The sequence below is a fragment of the Scyliorhinus canicula genome, chromosome 11 (genome assembly GCF_902713615.1).
Source record: "Scyliorhinus canicula chromosome 11, sScyCan1.1, whole genome shotgun sequence".
NCBI classification, from domain to species: Eukaryota; Metazoa; Chordata; class Chondrichthyes; order Carcharhiniformes; family Scyliorhinidae; genus Scyliorhinus; species Scyliorhinus canicula.
In genome coordinates this window covers 72693686-72710437 of record NC_052156.1, presented here as the reverse complement: position 1 = coordinate 72710437, position 16752 = coordinate 72693686, and the positions used below count along the sequence as shown (strand labels likewise).

The 16752-nt window shown below is 43.9% G+C and overlaps 1 protein-coding gene across 4 annotated transcripts in view; it reads right to left on the bottom strand.

Annotated features, from left to right (window-relative positions):
• The window catches only part of LOC119973134 (acylamino-acid-releasing enzyme-like), a 95773-nt gene that overhangs the window by 46850 nt on the left and 32171 nt on the right, over positions 1–16752 (bottom strand). For all 4 annotated transcript variants that reach the window (XM_038810728.1, XM_038810727.1, XM_038810730.1 and 1 more), the window contains 6 exons: positions 13413–13464; positions 11505–11593; positions 10048–10186; positions 8855–8935; positions 8323–8403; positions 2311–2399 (listed from right to left, as the gene is read on the bottom strand). In XM_038810728.1, coding sequence (XP_038666656.1) covers positions 2311–2399; positions 8323–8403; positions 8855–8935; positions 10048–10186; positions 11505–11593; positions 13413–13464 — 531 coding nt within the window. The remainder of the gene's footprint in view (positions 1–2310; positions 2400–8322; positions 8404–8854; positions 8936–10047; positions 10187–11504; positions 11594–13412; positions 13465–16752) is intronic.

The window sequence follows — 16752 nt, the reverse complement described above, 5'->3', positions numbered from 1 at the left end:
TTCTGCTCAAACCATGACTGATGTGCATGGCTGACTTCTTTTGCCATTCTTTGAGAAAATAAGGTCTCTTTCAACAGCCTACAACCAAACTCCTTTAGCCAAAGGCAAGTGGCGTAACGTTGAAGAGAGCTTAAAAAAATGATGCAACTCCATTTCCCACATCCAAGCTGGAATTGCTGGTTTGTGAGCAATGCAGTATTACATGATTTGGTTACACGTCACGGGCTCCGGTTTCTTTGTGAAGGACGAAGCTCTTTATGCAAATACAAAAGGTTGTGATCGAAGTCAGCATCATGGTCGTATGCCAATTTCATTGTTAGTGCAGGTGCCAACATTCTTCTTCTCTACACCCCATGTACATGCATATATTGATTTTAGTATTCTTCAATGTTCTCAATTTTAAAGCCTAATTGCCAAAAGAAAAACACCATAAAGGAAAAAGATCATCTATAATGTATTGCACTGAAGTTCATTAAATGTTGTAAATCTTCATCATTACTCTCTATGTCCCTCCCCTCCAGAGCTCACCAAAAAACGAAGCTTGGCAATGAGTGCTGATAAGACAATTCAATCTTAAAGAGCACCACTATCAAGTCCAAACATGTCCTAAATTGATGTTCCTCAAATAGAGGTCCAACAGAAGTCAGTTGATGGTGGTCAACACACCAAGTGTCAATGTACCAGTCCTACAATTGCCTCGCTGATTCAGAGGTTCATGAATGGGATCTTTCTAGTTTGTAGGGATGAGGTAGTCGTTGGATAAACTATGAACCATCAAGGAAGCTTTTCTATTAGTTAGCCCTGGGTTGATGGGGCACACATTTACTTCACTTTCTGTACTGTCACTGCACAGTGGCCAGAAGTGGGAAATCTCAACCAGGACACATGGTCCCTCCTATAGCACTCTCACGCAACGGGAGGTCAGAAAATTTAGTATAAGCCAAGGATCAAACTTAAGACCTCAAGTAGAATCTAGATCAACATGGCAAAAAAATGCTATGTTTTGATGTTCCCTTTTATACATGTAAGAATTCTAGTTTTAATCATCATAGAATTGGCAGGAACAAGTCAATTTAAATATTGAAGTGGCACAAATTAAATTTCAAGGAATATTCTCCAGCACTTGAATCTCAGTTAATCAACTAACTCCATTAATTTTTAAATATATCCATGCTGGGGAAGGGTTGAAGACAATTGGGTAGAAATTCTGTGATTTTGTTTTAAGTCATAGGGAACAGTAACTTCTATGGACCCAAGCAACTTTTCCAGCTATTTCTTCCTGACACACTGGAAGAGCGACACACCCTAGAACTAAATCCAAATTAATTGAAGATAACATAACTGTCTACGGAACACATTGCTTGTGCAACAACACTCACATTAATTTGGAATCTATATTCACACTGTGCAAATAAAATCTCATCTTACTGTCAACAGCGATGCAGTCAACAACTAGAATTCCTGAAACATTCTATTAATAGGAATGTCTCTGGAAGGAGAACAGCAACATTATCAGATATCCAGTCATGATTAAATGGTGAAAGTCATGCTGTGAGGTACTGCCCTCTTCAGAAACAGTGAAAAATGTTGGTATGCCCACCTACAATAACAGCCACTTATAGACAAACTAACTGTATGCTTTTGGCTCCATGCTTTCCTTCAAACTCTTAAGCACTGGAGTGAATGGTCTCCATGCAGGCAGTCAGCAAGTGCATAAAATTTTCTACTTCTCCCCGTGGGATGCAGGAAGGTAATACCTTTACAACGTTTCTGTTTAACTGTTAAATCATGGTAAAGGAGCTACAATTTAACACACAGCATTTACATGTTGAACAACAATGCTACACACCAGCACATGAATAAACTATGCTCTAGTTTTAATCTTTAAAGTAACTGGGTCAGCTTCACTTACTGAAATAAATATTAAAAATAAATAAATAATCTTTATTGTCACAAGTAGGCTTACATTAACACTGCAATGAAGTTACTGTGAAAAGCCCCTAGTCGTCACATTCTGGCGCCTGTTCAGGTATACAGAGGGAGAATTCAGAATTCTCAGCTGGTACGGGCATTGAACCCGTGCTGCTGGCCTTGTTCTGCGTCACAAACTAGCTGTCTAGCCCACTGAGCTAAACCAGCTCTGTAATGTATAGGGTTTTGTGTTTACCCCTTTCAGTATTGCTGCACAGCAATTTATAATTGGAGCACCATGCCTAAAACAAACATGTTTACTGTTGGCCAAGCTGAAACTCTTCTGCAGTGTTATTCTGTGTCATGTACTCATGCGTAAGCTGTTGACTAACTCCTTACCTGTACATCCTTCACATCTTGACTGCCTATGTTACCAGGCAGCGAGCGAATACTGTCTTGTCCAAAGCCACTGGACCCTCGGTAGTTCACTACAAAGTACATAGGATAATTCCATCAGAACCAGATTTCAAGGTAGAACAATGGAATCATTTAAGATTTCAATTTATCAAGGGTCCCACACAAGGCCAAGTAAATAATTTACTTTCCTGGGCTGGACAATCAATCAGAATTACATGTAATGAGGATTGCCCACAACAGTAGCTTAACTGATGTCAGAAATAACTTTAAAAGTATATTTGCATAGATTACATAGAACATACAGTGCAGAAGGAGGCCATTCGGCCCATCTAGTCTGCACCGACCTACTTAAGCCCCCACCTCCACCCTATCCCCATAACCCAATAACCCCTCCTGAACGCATTAGGATGTCAAGGGTAATTTATCATGGCCAAACCACCTAACCTGCACATCTTTGGACTGTGGGAGGAAACCGAAGCACCCAGAGGAAACCCACGCAGACACGGAGAGAACGTGCAGACTCCGCACAGACAGTGACCCAGCGGGGAATTGAACCTGGGACCGTGTCGCTGTGAAGCCATAATGCTATCCACTGTGCATTTTCATATAAACAAACAAAAGCAGAAGAACAACCAAACAACTTTGTTCACAGACAACACCCACTCTCCTATGCTCCCTTAATATCATCCCCTTCTCATATCCCGCCTTCCCCATTTTAAGCCCCCCCCCCCCCCCCGCCCTTGCTGACCTATCAAACCTGCTTGAAGTAATCAATAAACGGCTTCCATCTCCGGGTGAACCCATCCACCGAACCCATCCCCTCAAGGCGAACTTAACCATCTGCAGCCTCAGGAATTCCGCCAGATCACTCACCCACACCCCCGCTTTCGGTGGCTCCAAGTCCCGCCATCCAAGCAAAATCAGTCTCTGGGCCACCAGGCAGGCAAAGGCTAAGACATCGGCCTCCCTTACCCCCTGGACTCCTGGGTCTTCTGACACCTTGAATATCGCCACCTCAGGACTCGGGACCACCTCCACACCCAGAACCTCGAACATAACGTCCGAGAACCCCTGCCAAAACCGCTTCAACCTTGGACACACCCAAAACATCTGAATGTGATTCATGGGCCTCACCGCACACATCTCTCCTCTACCCCCTCAAGTAACCAACCTACTCATCCTTGCTACCATAAAATGCGCTCTATGTATCACTTTAAACTGGATGAGGCTTAGCCTCGCACATGTTGAACACGCATTCACCCTCTAGATGGCCTCTGCCCACGTCTTCCTCTGACCTTCCTCCCGAACCGCCCCAACAGCAGATACTCCCACTCCATCCGATCGAACGCCTTCTCCACGTCGATCGCCACCACTACCTCCACCTCCTGCCCCTCCGAAGGCATCATGATCACATTAAGCAGCCGTCTCACATTCACAGTCAACTGCCTCCCCTTCACAAAAATAATTTGATCTTCACTTAAAATCCCCGGGATGCTGTGCTCGATTCCTGAGGCCAACAACTTCGCCAGCAGCTTGGCGTCTACATTCAGAAATGATATCTGGCTGTACAATCCACACTCCTCCGGATCCTTATTCTTTTTAAATATCAGGGAGATGGAAGCCTGCGATAATGATCCCCCTCTCCCTTGCTTCCTTATACGCCCTCACCAGCGGTGGCCCCAGGTCTGCCCGAAACGTTTTATAAAATCCACTGGGAACCTGTCAGGCTCCGGGGCCTTCCCTGCCTGCATCATCCCCATACCATCCATCACCTCCCTCAGCCCAATTGGGACCCCAGTCCCTGAATCAGCTCTTCCTCTACTGTGGGGAACTCCAGCTCATCCAAAAATGGCCGCATCCTCTTCCCCCCCCCCGCAGACGGGGGCTCAGACCAACACAACATTCTATAAAACACCTCAAACACGCCATTTACCCCTCTATGGGTCCACCACCACCATACACTTATCATCCCTAACTCTGCCAATCTCCCTCACTGCCTCTTGCTTCCTCAACTGATGGGCCAACATCCTGCTCGCCTTCTTCCCATACTCATACACTGCCCCTCTGGCCCACCGAAACTGCCGCACCGACTTCCCGTAGAAACTAGCCCAAACTCCATCTGGAGTCTCCGTCTCTCCTTCAACAGCCCTACATCCAACGCCTTCCAGTTTTTCCTATCTGCCCTCAAAATCTCGTCCACCAGTATTGCCATCTCTACCTGCTCTGCTTTCTCCCTGTGCGCCTGAAATGAACTCCCCCCTAACAATCACCTTGAGCGTCTCCCACAGCGTGGCAGCAGTGACCTGCCCCATATCGTTTAGCTCCACCTAGCCCCGAATGGTTCCCCTCAATCGCTCACACCTCATCCACCAACAATCACAGATCCAGCCTTCAACTTTCAATGTCCTCCCAATCCATTGTCCCTCTCAAACTCCATCACCTCTTCTGGCATGCAGAAATGATACTGTCGTTCTGGAAAGTCACACATGGACAGGCGGGTACAATACTCCAAACTTCACCCCCTTTTTAAAGAGGGCCCCTTAACCCAATTAAACCCGGCCCTCCTCTTCGCCAATAATGCTCCCGGTCCTGATACATCTGCTGCTCGCCCCTTTACCTGGTACATTTCCTGGTCTGCCTCACCCATCGAAGGACCTTCTCCCTGTCCAGAGAGCGGTGCAACCGCACCACCATCGGCCTCGACAGCTCACCCGCCTGCTGCCTCGCCCTGTGCGCTCGGTAGACCTCCAAGGGCCAGTCAAAGGCCCCCTCACCATCAATTTCCTCAGCATCTTTGCCACATACCCTGTCCTTCACACCTTCAATGCCTTCAGGCATCCCGACCATACTGAGGTTTTGCCTTCTGGAGCGATTCTCCAGATCCTCCACCTTCTCCCTCAGCCTCTTCTGGCTCTCCTGCATCAATCCTATCTCAGCCACCAACAAGGCCAACTAATCCTCGTGCTCCCCCACCTCCTCCTCCGCTTGATGGATCGCCAAACCTTGGGACTCCAGCCTTTGCTCCACTTGCTCAAACCACGATTAAAGCAATTCCACCACCTTGGTTAGGTCTTCCAGGGTCTCTTTCCACTGTTGCCGAAAATTATCATTGAGGAACTCTACTAGCTGCTCCATCGACCACTGGGCAGGCAGAGAAGCCCCCTTACCCTCCACCATCTTTTCCTGTGGCGCACCATGAAGACTCTCCTGCTCCAGCAGCGCTTTCCTTCTTGCACCACTCCTCGTCTGTGGATCCATCCACAAACAACACCAGAGGAGTGGAATCTTCCACAGGTACTTCTGATCTCTTGCTCCCAATACCTTGCCCTTCAGGCGGGGAAAAGCCCAAAAAAATCCGCCTCGAGCGAGAGCTACCAAATGTGCAATCGATCACTCCATGGTCGTCACCAGAAGTCGGTCTGAGGCCATAAAAAACTTGAGACAAGATTGTGAGGCAAGTGGAATGTCAGTGCTCGACAACTGCACCAACCTACAGCCATTGGATAGTTACCGATCACCTTATAGTCCAACCCTAGGATAACGATCCTTTCATTCCTGAGCCTTGATAAAGAGCAACTCGTCACTCTGATAATGTTGATCTTCACCTGTGTACCTCATCGTATTTCTTCAAATTTTTTGATCCTTGCGTACTCATATTTAAGGCCACCTCCTTGAGCTTGCTTTATCTCGGACCCTCTCTACTTCCACGGTCTCAATTATAGGTATAGCAATCTCTAATCACTTCCCAGTTTCCTTCGCCATGTATTCCTTCATATCACTTCCAACACCATTTCCTCTACATGTATCCCCGGAACAAATGTCATCCAAAAGTCAAACTTTTAGCTTCCATTCACCATGGATTTCTGCAGCCACTGATATGTTAAACTATCACCAAATCTCCACTGTTGATATGCTTGTTTCTAGAAAGACCTTTACCTCCCTACTTCCATCCTGGTCATTCCCTTGCTAACTAGAGAACATGGATAACAGCGCACATTTGTTTGGACTGGTTTAAGGAGCACTTTGTTCCTGGGGGTTACGCTCATTGTAAGTCAGTTGGGCGTTGTAAAAAGTGCAAAATATTGTTGTTGCTTGTCGATTTCTCAGACACTGTGCACAGCAAACATACCATCATTGATATAGCCAAGCACCAAGACGTTTTAACGGTCCATGAAAGTATTTGACAAAATTATGAGGCATCCAGATGAAAAGTAAAAACAGTGAGAATGATGACGATGAATGACACTGATCAAGTTGTGAAAGTGCCCATAAATAAATGTACAAATATGTGAGAAGATTTAATTAATGCCCTTGGGCAACGTATGACAAATGTGAAGTTATCCATTTTGGTAGGAATAACAGAAAACGGGATTATTATTTAAACGATAAAATATTAAAGCGTGCTGCTGTGCAGAGAGACCTGGATGTGCTAGTGCATGAGTCACAGAAAGTTGGTTTACAGGTGCAACAGGTGCTTAAGAAGGCAAATGGAATGTTGTCCTTCATTGCTAGAGGGATGAAGTTTAAGACTGGGGAGGTAATGTTGCAATTGTATAAGGTGTTAGTGAGGCCACACCTGGAGTATTGTGTTCAGTTTTGGTCTCCTTACTTGAGAAAGGACGTACTGGCACTGGAGGGTGTGCAGAGGAGATTCACTAGGTTAATCCCAGAGCTGAAGGGGTTGGATTATGAGGAAAGGTTGAGTAGACTGGGACTGTACTCGTTGGAATTTAGAAGGATGAGGGGGGACTTTATCGAAACATATAAAATTATGAAGGGAATAGACAGGATAGATGCGGGTAGGTTGTTTCCACTGGCGGGTGAAAGCAGAACTAGGGGACATAGCCTCAAAATAAGGGTAAGTAGATTTAGGACTGAGTTTAGGAGGAACTTCTTCACCCAAAGGGTTGTGAATCTATGGAATTACTTGCCCAGTGAAGCAGTTGAGTCTCCTTCATTAAATGTTTTAAAGGTAAAGATAGATGGCTTTTTGAAGAATAAAGGGATTAAGGGTTATGGTGTTTGGGCCGGAAAGTGGAGCTGAGTCCACAAAAGATCAGCCATGATCTCATTGAATGGCGGAGTAGGCTGAGGGGCCAGATGGCCTACTCCTGCTCCTAGTTCTTATATCAGAGCAAGAGATAATGCAGGTTTACAAGACTCAAGAAAAGCTAATCAAAGATAAGCCTAGGTTTAAGAAGCAAATTAAATCAGCTGACTTATTTAACAATGCATCCAGCAGAGTGCCTTTGACCTGACTTCAACTGCAACTTCAAATCTGGAAAATCCTATTGCTGGCCTCACATGAACCCCTAGACATCCCAGCTGAGCCCTCCTTCAAGAGCTCCCTCAAGCTCAACATCCAATCCGATAGAAATGGATCCATTGTTGTGCATCTTACTTTGGAAGCAGAGCACAGGAAGAATATTTGGCAAGTACAAAAATAATATTTTTTCCAAACTTCATGTATACATTATGTATTCTCTTTTCATACACTCTTAAAAAATATATTATTTATTCATTTTCACCTGTCGGCATACATATTTATTCTTTGCCATTTTTTATTTCATGTAACTCTTCTTTATGAATTTGGCCTACGATTGGCTACCTGATTTTCTTTCCCAAAATCTGGAAAAATCCAAAATCCAACATGGTCGCGGTCCCAAGAATGCCATATTTTTGATGTCCAACCTATACTCTGTATTCAATCCCATAGAGCAAAGGTATAGCCCCAATTTCAATGTCCTCAGAGCCCTAAAAGCAAAAAAGGAAAAATGAACCAGCTTTCCCACTTGTAACTGTTACTGACTGACCTCTTTCTGTGGTTGATGAATGAGGACAAGACCGGATTCAGCCGTATAACCACAAGAATCAATTATATTTTGGATAAGGTACAGTAGAAAAATTGGCTAACATGGACCACGTCTAAAATGGATACAAAGTGGAGCAGGGGAGAAAATCGTCAAAAGTAGAATGAACCAATCTGGTACTAACCAAGCAGCACTGTATATCCCAGTCTACAAAGAGCAGCAGGCAGCAACATCCAATTGGCAACAAAGATTGAGTTTGGTCCCCCTGCAGACAAAGTATATACTGTATGAGAGCTGACATCAAGATGCATGTTCATTTGAATGGGACATAAATGCTGGCTTCACCTTGCCAATGATGCTCATATACCGTGAATTAATTTAAATAAAACCATTACTTTGCTGAGAGCTAACACGCCCAACAATGCTTCTATAGTTTAAACATTGCTATGTGTAAATGTTCATAAAATCTGTACTGCTTCACACAATCTTTAATTTTCAGGCTTAATTTAAATGGAGGAAGAACTTGAAGAATGGAACATGAGCAGGTGTTCCTTCAGGTTTAATTTGCCTTTTTGTAAGTAAGTTCTGCAAAGTTTCTCCCCAATGCCTAAAGAGCAGTCCTTATTTAACCAGGAAACAAATGTTAACAGGACACAGTTCACCATTTTACTCTTGTTTGCTTCCCAGAGCAAATTGTAGCATGCGTTGCTACTCACCATGTGGAATTACAACTAGTGGAGGTTTGATTTCTTTTTTCTGCTCAGGTATCAGAAAGATACTCTCAAATTGCAGGGCAGCTATCAGCAAATCAAGAAAGAAAAAGCACAGTTAAAATAAAACAAAATAATGTGGATGTTATGAAATAATTCTGAGCTCATTTCTAGGTAACTGGACTGTGAGCGCAATGTGGGAAGTCACGATTGGTGTTTTGCTGTGGTGGGAAGTAAATCAGGACTTGAGCTCTAACTGTGCACATTAACCAGGTCAACAAAACCTGATTTATGCAAACGTTCGCCTGACAGAGCTCGATCTCAATCTTTTATCCTGTTTTTAAAAAATATTCATGGGATGGTTCTATGGATGTGGAACATCACTGACCAGGCCAGTATTTATCGACCATTTCTAAACTTCCCTTGAGAAGGTGGTGGTGAGGCACCTTCTGGAAATGCTGCAGTCCATGTGGTGCAGGTACACACTACTGTTAGGGAAGGAGATCTAGGATTTATACCCAGTGACAATGAAGGGACAGCAATATAATTACCAAGTCACTGGTATTACTCCTTTACCTCATCAGTTTGTAAGACAAGAATTATGAAATAACAAAAACAATATGAAATTGAGTATGAGATGCCTCCTGATGGCACACTGATGTAATAATACACCAAACAGACCAGATGTTTTTGGGACCTTCTTATTAACTATCTGGTGAGCCCTGCTGTTATGTATAAGTTGAGAGAACATGGACACGCTTGCCTTTGACACCCTCTGCAATCAAATAACCATTAATATGAGCTTTGAAAAGAGTCATCCAGACTCTTTCACTCCTTTCTCTTGTCACAGACGCTGCCAGACCTGCTGAGATTGCCCAGTATTTTCTCTTTTTGAACCATAATGTTTAGTCTATTATATAAAATATCGTCCTAAATTCATAGGTACAGTCATTTAGGAATGAATTCCATGGAGCAAAGCAACTTCGAGCAAGTTGCGTGGGTACGAAATTGGCATGCAAAGCAATTAAAATGCAGTAACTGGAAAAATCAGCCCTAAGCTTTTAATGAAATAAAGTTATGGACAACTGTGAGCAGATAGCAATAATAAAGCGATAAAAAAGATTAATTAATAGAAATATAAATAATATTGGAATTAACGTCTGCCAGAATGGAAATACAACTAGTCCCAAGTGACTTACGGAATTCAGGATTTGCCTGTTCAAACGGAGGAGTAAAAGTTAGGATTTTCCAGTCTATTCCTGGCAATGGTTCGACTTCATCTAGTGCCACCCAGGTGATCCCTTGCTCTTGGCCTGCAGCTGGCAGGAAACCTACTTTCTTTAGAAATGAAATAGTTTTTAAACAACTCAGAAATTGTCTGTTATGTCCTGTCAAAGGTGTGTGGTTATGGCTTTGTTAGCAGGTTAGGGCGTGGCTAAATGAGAGGAAACTTGTCTGCAGTGTTGCCCCTTCGATGGCGACTCATCCAAACTCTGCAGAGCTCAAGAATCATTTATGCCATACAATGAAGTCAAAGAGGCTGAACAATGCATTATAGAACATTTTGCAAAGTTATACAGGAACACATGATATTGCCATTGGTAATACATCTTTTTCATTGCCTCAACAACAGTTCCTTCTTTTTAATTGAAATCCCATTCATAACTTTACATTGCAGGAGCCTGGAAACTATCTGTACTGGCAAGTTAGCTTATGATGAAATTGCTTCCTTAATGCAAATGCACATATCGAGTTACAAACATTCCTTGCACAGATTTGGGATGCACCACAATGTTTTTCTCATCATTGTCATATTGGTCTCTGGAACCAAGTTACTGGAGTCCAGTAGTTTCATAGAATTAACAGTGCAGAAGACGACCATTCGGCCCATCTAGTCTACACCGGCCCCTGATGAAGCACCCTACCGAAGGTCACACCTCCACCCTAGCCCCGTAACTCAGCAACCCCATCTAACGTTTGGACAATACAGGGAAATTCAGCATGACCAATCCCCCTCACACGCACATCTTTGGACTGTGGGAGGAAACCTGAGGACCCGGAGGAAACCCACGCAAACACGGGGAAAAAGTGCAGACTCTGCAAAGACAGTGACCCATGCCGGGAATCGAACCCGGGCCCCTGGTGCTGTGAAGCAACAGTGCTAACCACTGTGCTACCATGCTGCCCAAAGGGAGGCAAGCCTCTAGAAATGTTTTGTATCATTGTTGTTGAACCTCCGGGCTCTTTAAGGTGAGTTCTGTCAGTGCTGAAGGCTGGAAAAAGTTCAATTATAGCACAGGCAAGATGTAACCATGAGTCTCAGATCAATCTCGGGCTGCCAGCAGGTATGGAAAATTGTGCCAGGACAGGTGTATTATTGAGCTTGTTTGCCTAATATGAATGTCCAAAATTCACAAGTGCCACACAGGGATCAAAAGATTGAAGTCAATTAAATACTGCACAGTTACAGTTTTGATATTATTTGGCTAAATAAAATATAAATTTGAATGTTTAAAAATACATACATGGTTAACATTGTCAGGCTCTTTATTGCCCCATACCAAGCTGCTGCCTGTAGTTACACTTACGTTCTGTTACATTTCAACCTACATACCATCTTTAATAAATAGTATGGGTCCAATTTAACCCTTCTTACCAAAGTGGGTGGACAGTTAGGGGATGAAAAGCTGACCACCATCAGATCCTGGTGAATGTCCAACAGTGCCCAGCTCCCAGCCTCTGAACCTGCAGCAAACAAAACAATGGCCAGAATTTTACAACACTCAGGTGGGCAGACACCTGACTTGGAAGAGCATGAAATCGCAGCAGAAGATGTCAGGCTCATGTCCCAACGTCATCATGCTCTGGAGCAGCATTTCAGTCGACAGGCGCATGTGAGTCATATGTGTGCCTGCCGACAATCAAGCAGGCTTCGCTCATTAAGGGGCCAATGGAACGCTATTTTACATGGCACGTCTGTTTTTACAGCTGGCAGGTTGGACGTTACATTTTAGCTTCAATCTCGCTCTAGAGTGGGATAAAATGTCAGGTCAGGGCTGAAATCAAATTTTTAAAAGTTGTCTGGGGACTGAGGTTTGTGTTTAAATGTGCCTAGACACGTTTTGCATAGATTTTCTATCACTATTTTTCGCAAGTCTGCAGCTCCCCGAAACAGCTCTGCAGCAGCTTTCCCCCCTCAGGGACCACGTTAGAAGCGCTGGACCATGCCCTCCCTTTCCTCGGCGCCTGCCCTCTACCTGCCCTTCCTGGCAGCGTTCAGCCTTTTCCAGCGGTGTTTCATGCTGGCTGTCCGCTAATTGGCCTACCAGCGTGAAATTGCCTACCAGGGCAGATTGTGGCTGGAAGCACATTTTGAGCCCGCTTCCGAGCTAGCCGAGAGTGTGCAAAATCAACGGGCAAAAAATTCTAGCCAATGTCTGGGTGCTCGTTGGAAAGACAACAGAATCAGCAAGTTGCATGTTTTAACTCAAGAATTGTAATGGACAAAGGCAAATGCAACTCAGTAAATATTTAGAATTTTTCTATGCCTACACTAACTGAATTAGGAAGATTTCTGCCTGCAAAGAGTGAACAACATTTCAAATGGTCTTCCTGGTAGGTTCATGGGTGTAAAAACCTCAGGCTCGATGAAGAGTTAATTCAGTCACATGATTGGGGAAAATGCAGGCCTTTTATTAGATTGGGCCAAATCTATCTGTCTGAAAATTCAGACAACTGCTGTGACCTCAGTGCTAATGGTAAATCCCATTTTGAAATCAAGTTTCTTGGGTGGGATGCCTGCAGCTATCATTGTACAGATGCTAATCACTCCAAGCTCAGAAGAAACACTATAGCAGGTGGCTAAAACTACTACCTCGAAGGTTGCCAGTTCCATCTCTTGAACACACACTAACCTTTACAATAGGGAAATACATTCTCTGTAGGCCTATAACTTGCTCAAAAGAATCAACTACCAGCCATATCTCGATGGATGGGCGAAGAAACTGATTCTTGAGTGTTGCTGATGCAATTATAATGAAGGCAAAATGTACCATCTTACATTTGAACAGTTTTGTTTAAACTTGGTTTATGATGGTTTTGTAGAGCCCGATTAATGTTGCACAGTCACCTTCTGCTTTAGTATACAAGTTGCAACACAAGTTTCCAAAGTGCATTTTAAACCAGACACTGCGGCAGTCTGCAGTTGAATTGGAAGATGACTGCTGAAATGTCGTAAACTATGCACTTTAAAGAAATCTGTGCAGTCAAGTTCAAAATTTGATAAATCATTGTTGTCAAACCCGGACCCATCAACCTGCAATATTTATGTTTAAAAAGAGCTGGAGTTCAGGTCAACATTTGAAATGGCAGTGCACATTTTTGTTGCACAAGGTAATTCTGCCAGCTTGGAATATTTACACCTGTTGCACACTGTCATTGAGGAATAGTGAGAAGTGTACTGAGGAGATAAGGATGGGCAGGCATGTAAAAGGCAAGGCCGATATCATGAAATTTTCCTCTAAATTATTTTGGAAGCATATGGAGAGGGACAGGCAATGCTTACCAGTGGTGAGTGACATCACATCTCCTGTTGCACTATTTACTATGATTAGTTCCTGAGAATGTAAGACACAAACAGTGATCAAGTCATGTTCATTGAACTTGCGAATATTTTCTACATCACACACACACACGTTCAAATAATGAAATCTTTTCCACAACTTAGTCAAGACAGCATTTAGAAGCAATTCAAATGCTCCAGCACCCCTGGGCCAGTGAGGCGAGAAAAGAAAAAAGTAGCTCTTATTCCCACTTTCTATGGCACCTTCTGGAAAGTACAATATGTCTAGAAAGACGCCGGGTGAGAACAGGAACCGTAAAAGAATAGCTCGCAATCACTCACTGTCTGGGCTCAGGTATAAAGAATGGTCATTTAGGTGAGGAATGACACTGTTGGTAGCAATGTCCCTCTCCCTCCAGTATCTAGCAAGAATGAAAGCAAGGTCATGAACTGCTTTGTGATTCGGCCCACAATTGAGCACCTTCTCCAGATGATTCAAGCTTGATGGTGAAGTCGAAAGTGACATTTTATCTCAAGTGGCTTATTTCTGAAACAAATTCCACACTGTGAAGCTGCCATATTATTCATGCCAGTCGAGAGACCCAGAATGCTGACACAATTCAACCAAAGTGAAGTGAAATAGAAAATCAAATCAATGTATACATTAATCAAATTGAATAAACATACATTTGTTTTTAATTTGATTATAGAGCAATTAAAAAAAAGGAAAGTCACTGAAAACACAATCTCTGCACACTGCTTAATTGGAATGACTAAATAAAGCGGCCATTTTATTCAACAACTTGTATTTGAATTATGCCTTTAATGTAATAAAATGTCCCAAGGAGCAGTATAAAACAAATTATGGTGCTATGTCACAAAGAGCTGGTCAAAGTAGTAGGTTTGAAGGGGTTTCCTCAAAGAGGGGGTTCGGGAAGGTATTTCAGAGCTTAGGACAGAGGCAACTGAAGATTTAGTCACCAATGGATGAACAATTTAAAATCAGGGATGCTCAAGAGACCAGAATTAGAGGAGTGTAGATATCTTGGAGGATTGCAAGGCACGAGGAGATTGCAAAAATATGGAGGGGTTAGGCCAAGGGGAGATTGGAAAACAATGAATAAGAATTTTAGAATCAAGGCATTCCTTGACCGATGTATGTCAGCAAGCACAGGGTGTTAGGTGCACAAGACTTGGTGCAAGTTAGGCACGAGAGGCATTACTTTGAATGATCTTCAGCTTGTGAATGTGGGAGGCGAGCCAGGAGTGCACTGGATTAGTTAGTTCCCAACATAACAAAGACATGAATAAGGGTTGCAGCAGCAGAATAGTTGGTGAAGGGCAAATTTATCAAGTGGAAATAAGCGGTCTTCGTGGTGGTGCGAGTATATAGTTGGAAGTTCATCTCAGGGTTAAATATGGATCACCATGGTTTAAAATGTCTGGTTAAGTTTCGGACTAATGACTTGTGCTCCAGAACTTACTGTGCCCCAAACCAAGCTGTTCTAGTTCCGCTACAGCACTGGCATCTACCTAGCAATATGGAGAATTGTCCTGTGCACAAAAAGCAGGACAAATCCAACCTAGCTAATTACAACCCCATCAGTCTGCTCTCAACCATCAGTAAAGTTATGGAAGGAGTCATCAACAGTGCTATCAAGTGTTACTTGCTCAGCAATAACCTGCTCACAGACGCTAAGTTTGGATTTTGTCAGGGTCACTCAGCTCCTGACCTTATTAGAGCCTTGATTCAAACTTGGACAAAAGAGCTGAACTCCAGAGGTGAGGTGAGAGTGATTGACATGAAAGCTGTATTTGACCGAGAGTGGCAGCAAGGAGCCCTAGCAAAACCAGAGTCAATGGGAACCTGGGGGAAAGCTCTCTCGTTGGTTGGAATCATACCTAGCACAACAGAAGACATTGTTGAAGGTCAAACATCTCAGTTGCAGAACATTATTTCAAGAGTTCCTCAGGGTAGCGTCCTCTGCCCAACCATCTCCAACTGTTTCATCAATGACCTTTCTTCCATCATAAGGTCAGATGTGGGGATGTTTGCTGATGATTGCACAATGTTCAACACCTTTCGCAACTCCTCAGATACTGAAGTGGTTCATGTCTAAATGCAGCAAGACCTGGACACTACACCGGCTTGAGCTGACAAGTGCCAAGTTACATTCACGCCACACAAATGCCAGGCAATGACCATCTCCAATAAGAGAGAATTAACTATTGCCTTGACATGCAATGGTATTTTCATTGCTGAATACCCTACTGTCCACATCTTGGGGAGTTACCATTGACCAGAATTTGAACACCACCAGTGACAAGAGCAAGTTAGAGGCTGGAATCCTGCAGCGAGTAACTCATCTCCTGACTCCACAAAGCTTCTCCACCATTTACATGGCACAAATCCGGACTATGTGGAATATTCTTCACTTGCCTGTAGGAGTGCAGCTTCAACACGTGAAAAGGTTGACACCATCTCGGACAAAGCAGCCCGCATGGTTGTTACCCCTTCCACAAACATTCACTCCTTCCACCATGGGCACAAGTGGCAACTTGTGCCATCAACAAGATATACTGCAGGAACTCACCGAGACTTCTTAGACAGCACCCTCACACCCACAATCATCTAGATGGACAAGCGCAGCAGACACTTGGGAACAATACCTCCTGGAAGTTTCCATCCAAGCTAATCCCCACCCTGACTTGGGAAATATATTGATGTTCCTTCAATGTCTGAGACTTTCTCCCTAATAAACTGAACTGGACTAGCCATATTAATATTGTGGCGACTAGGGCAGGTCAAAGGCTAGGAATCCGGCGGCGATAAACTCACCTCCTGACCCCCCAAAGTCTGTCCACCATCTACGAGGCACAAGTCAGGAGTGTAATGGAATACTCTTCGCTTGCCTGGATGAGTGCAGCTCCAACAACACTCAAGAAGCTCAACACCATCCAGGACTAAGCAGCCCGCTTGATTGTTAGCCCTCCACAAACATTCAAACGCTCCATCACCGACAAACAGTGGCAGCCGTGTACACCATCCACAAGGTGCACCGCAGGAACTCACCAAGGTTCCTTAAACAGCACCTTCCAAACCCACGTCCACTACCATCTAGAAGGAGAATAGCAGCAGATACCTGGGAACACCACCACCTGGAGGTCCCCCTCCAAGTCACTCGCCATCCCGACTTGAAAATATATCACCGTTCCTTCACCGTCCTGAAACTCCCTCCTTACCAGCACTGTCGGTGTACCTACACCTCAGGGACTGCAGCAGTTCAAGACAGCTCACCACCACCTTAGGGGAACTAGGGATGGGCAATAAATGCTGGTCTAG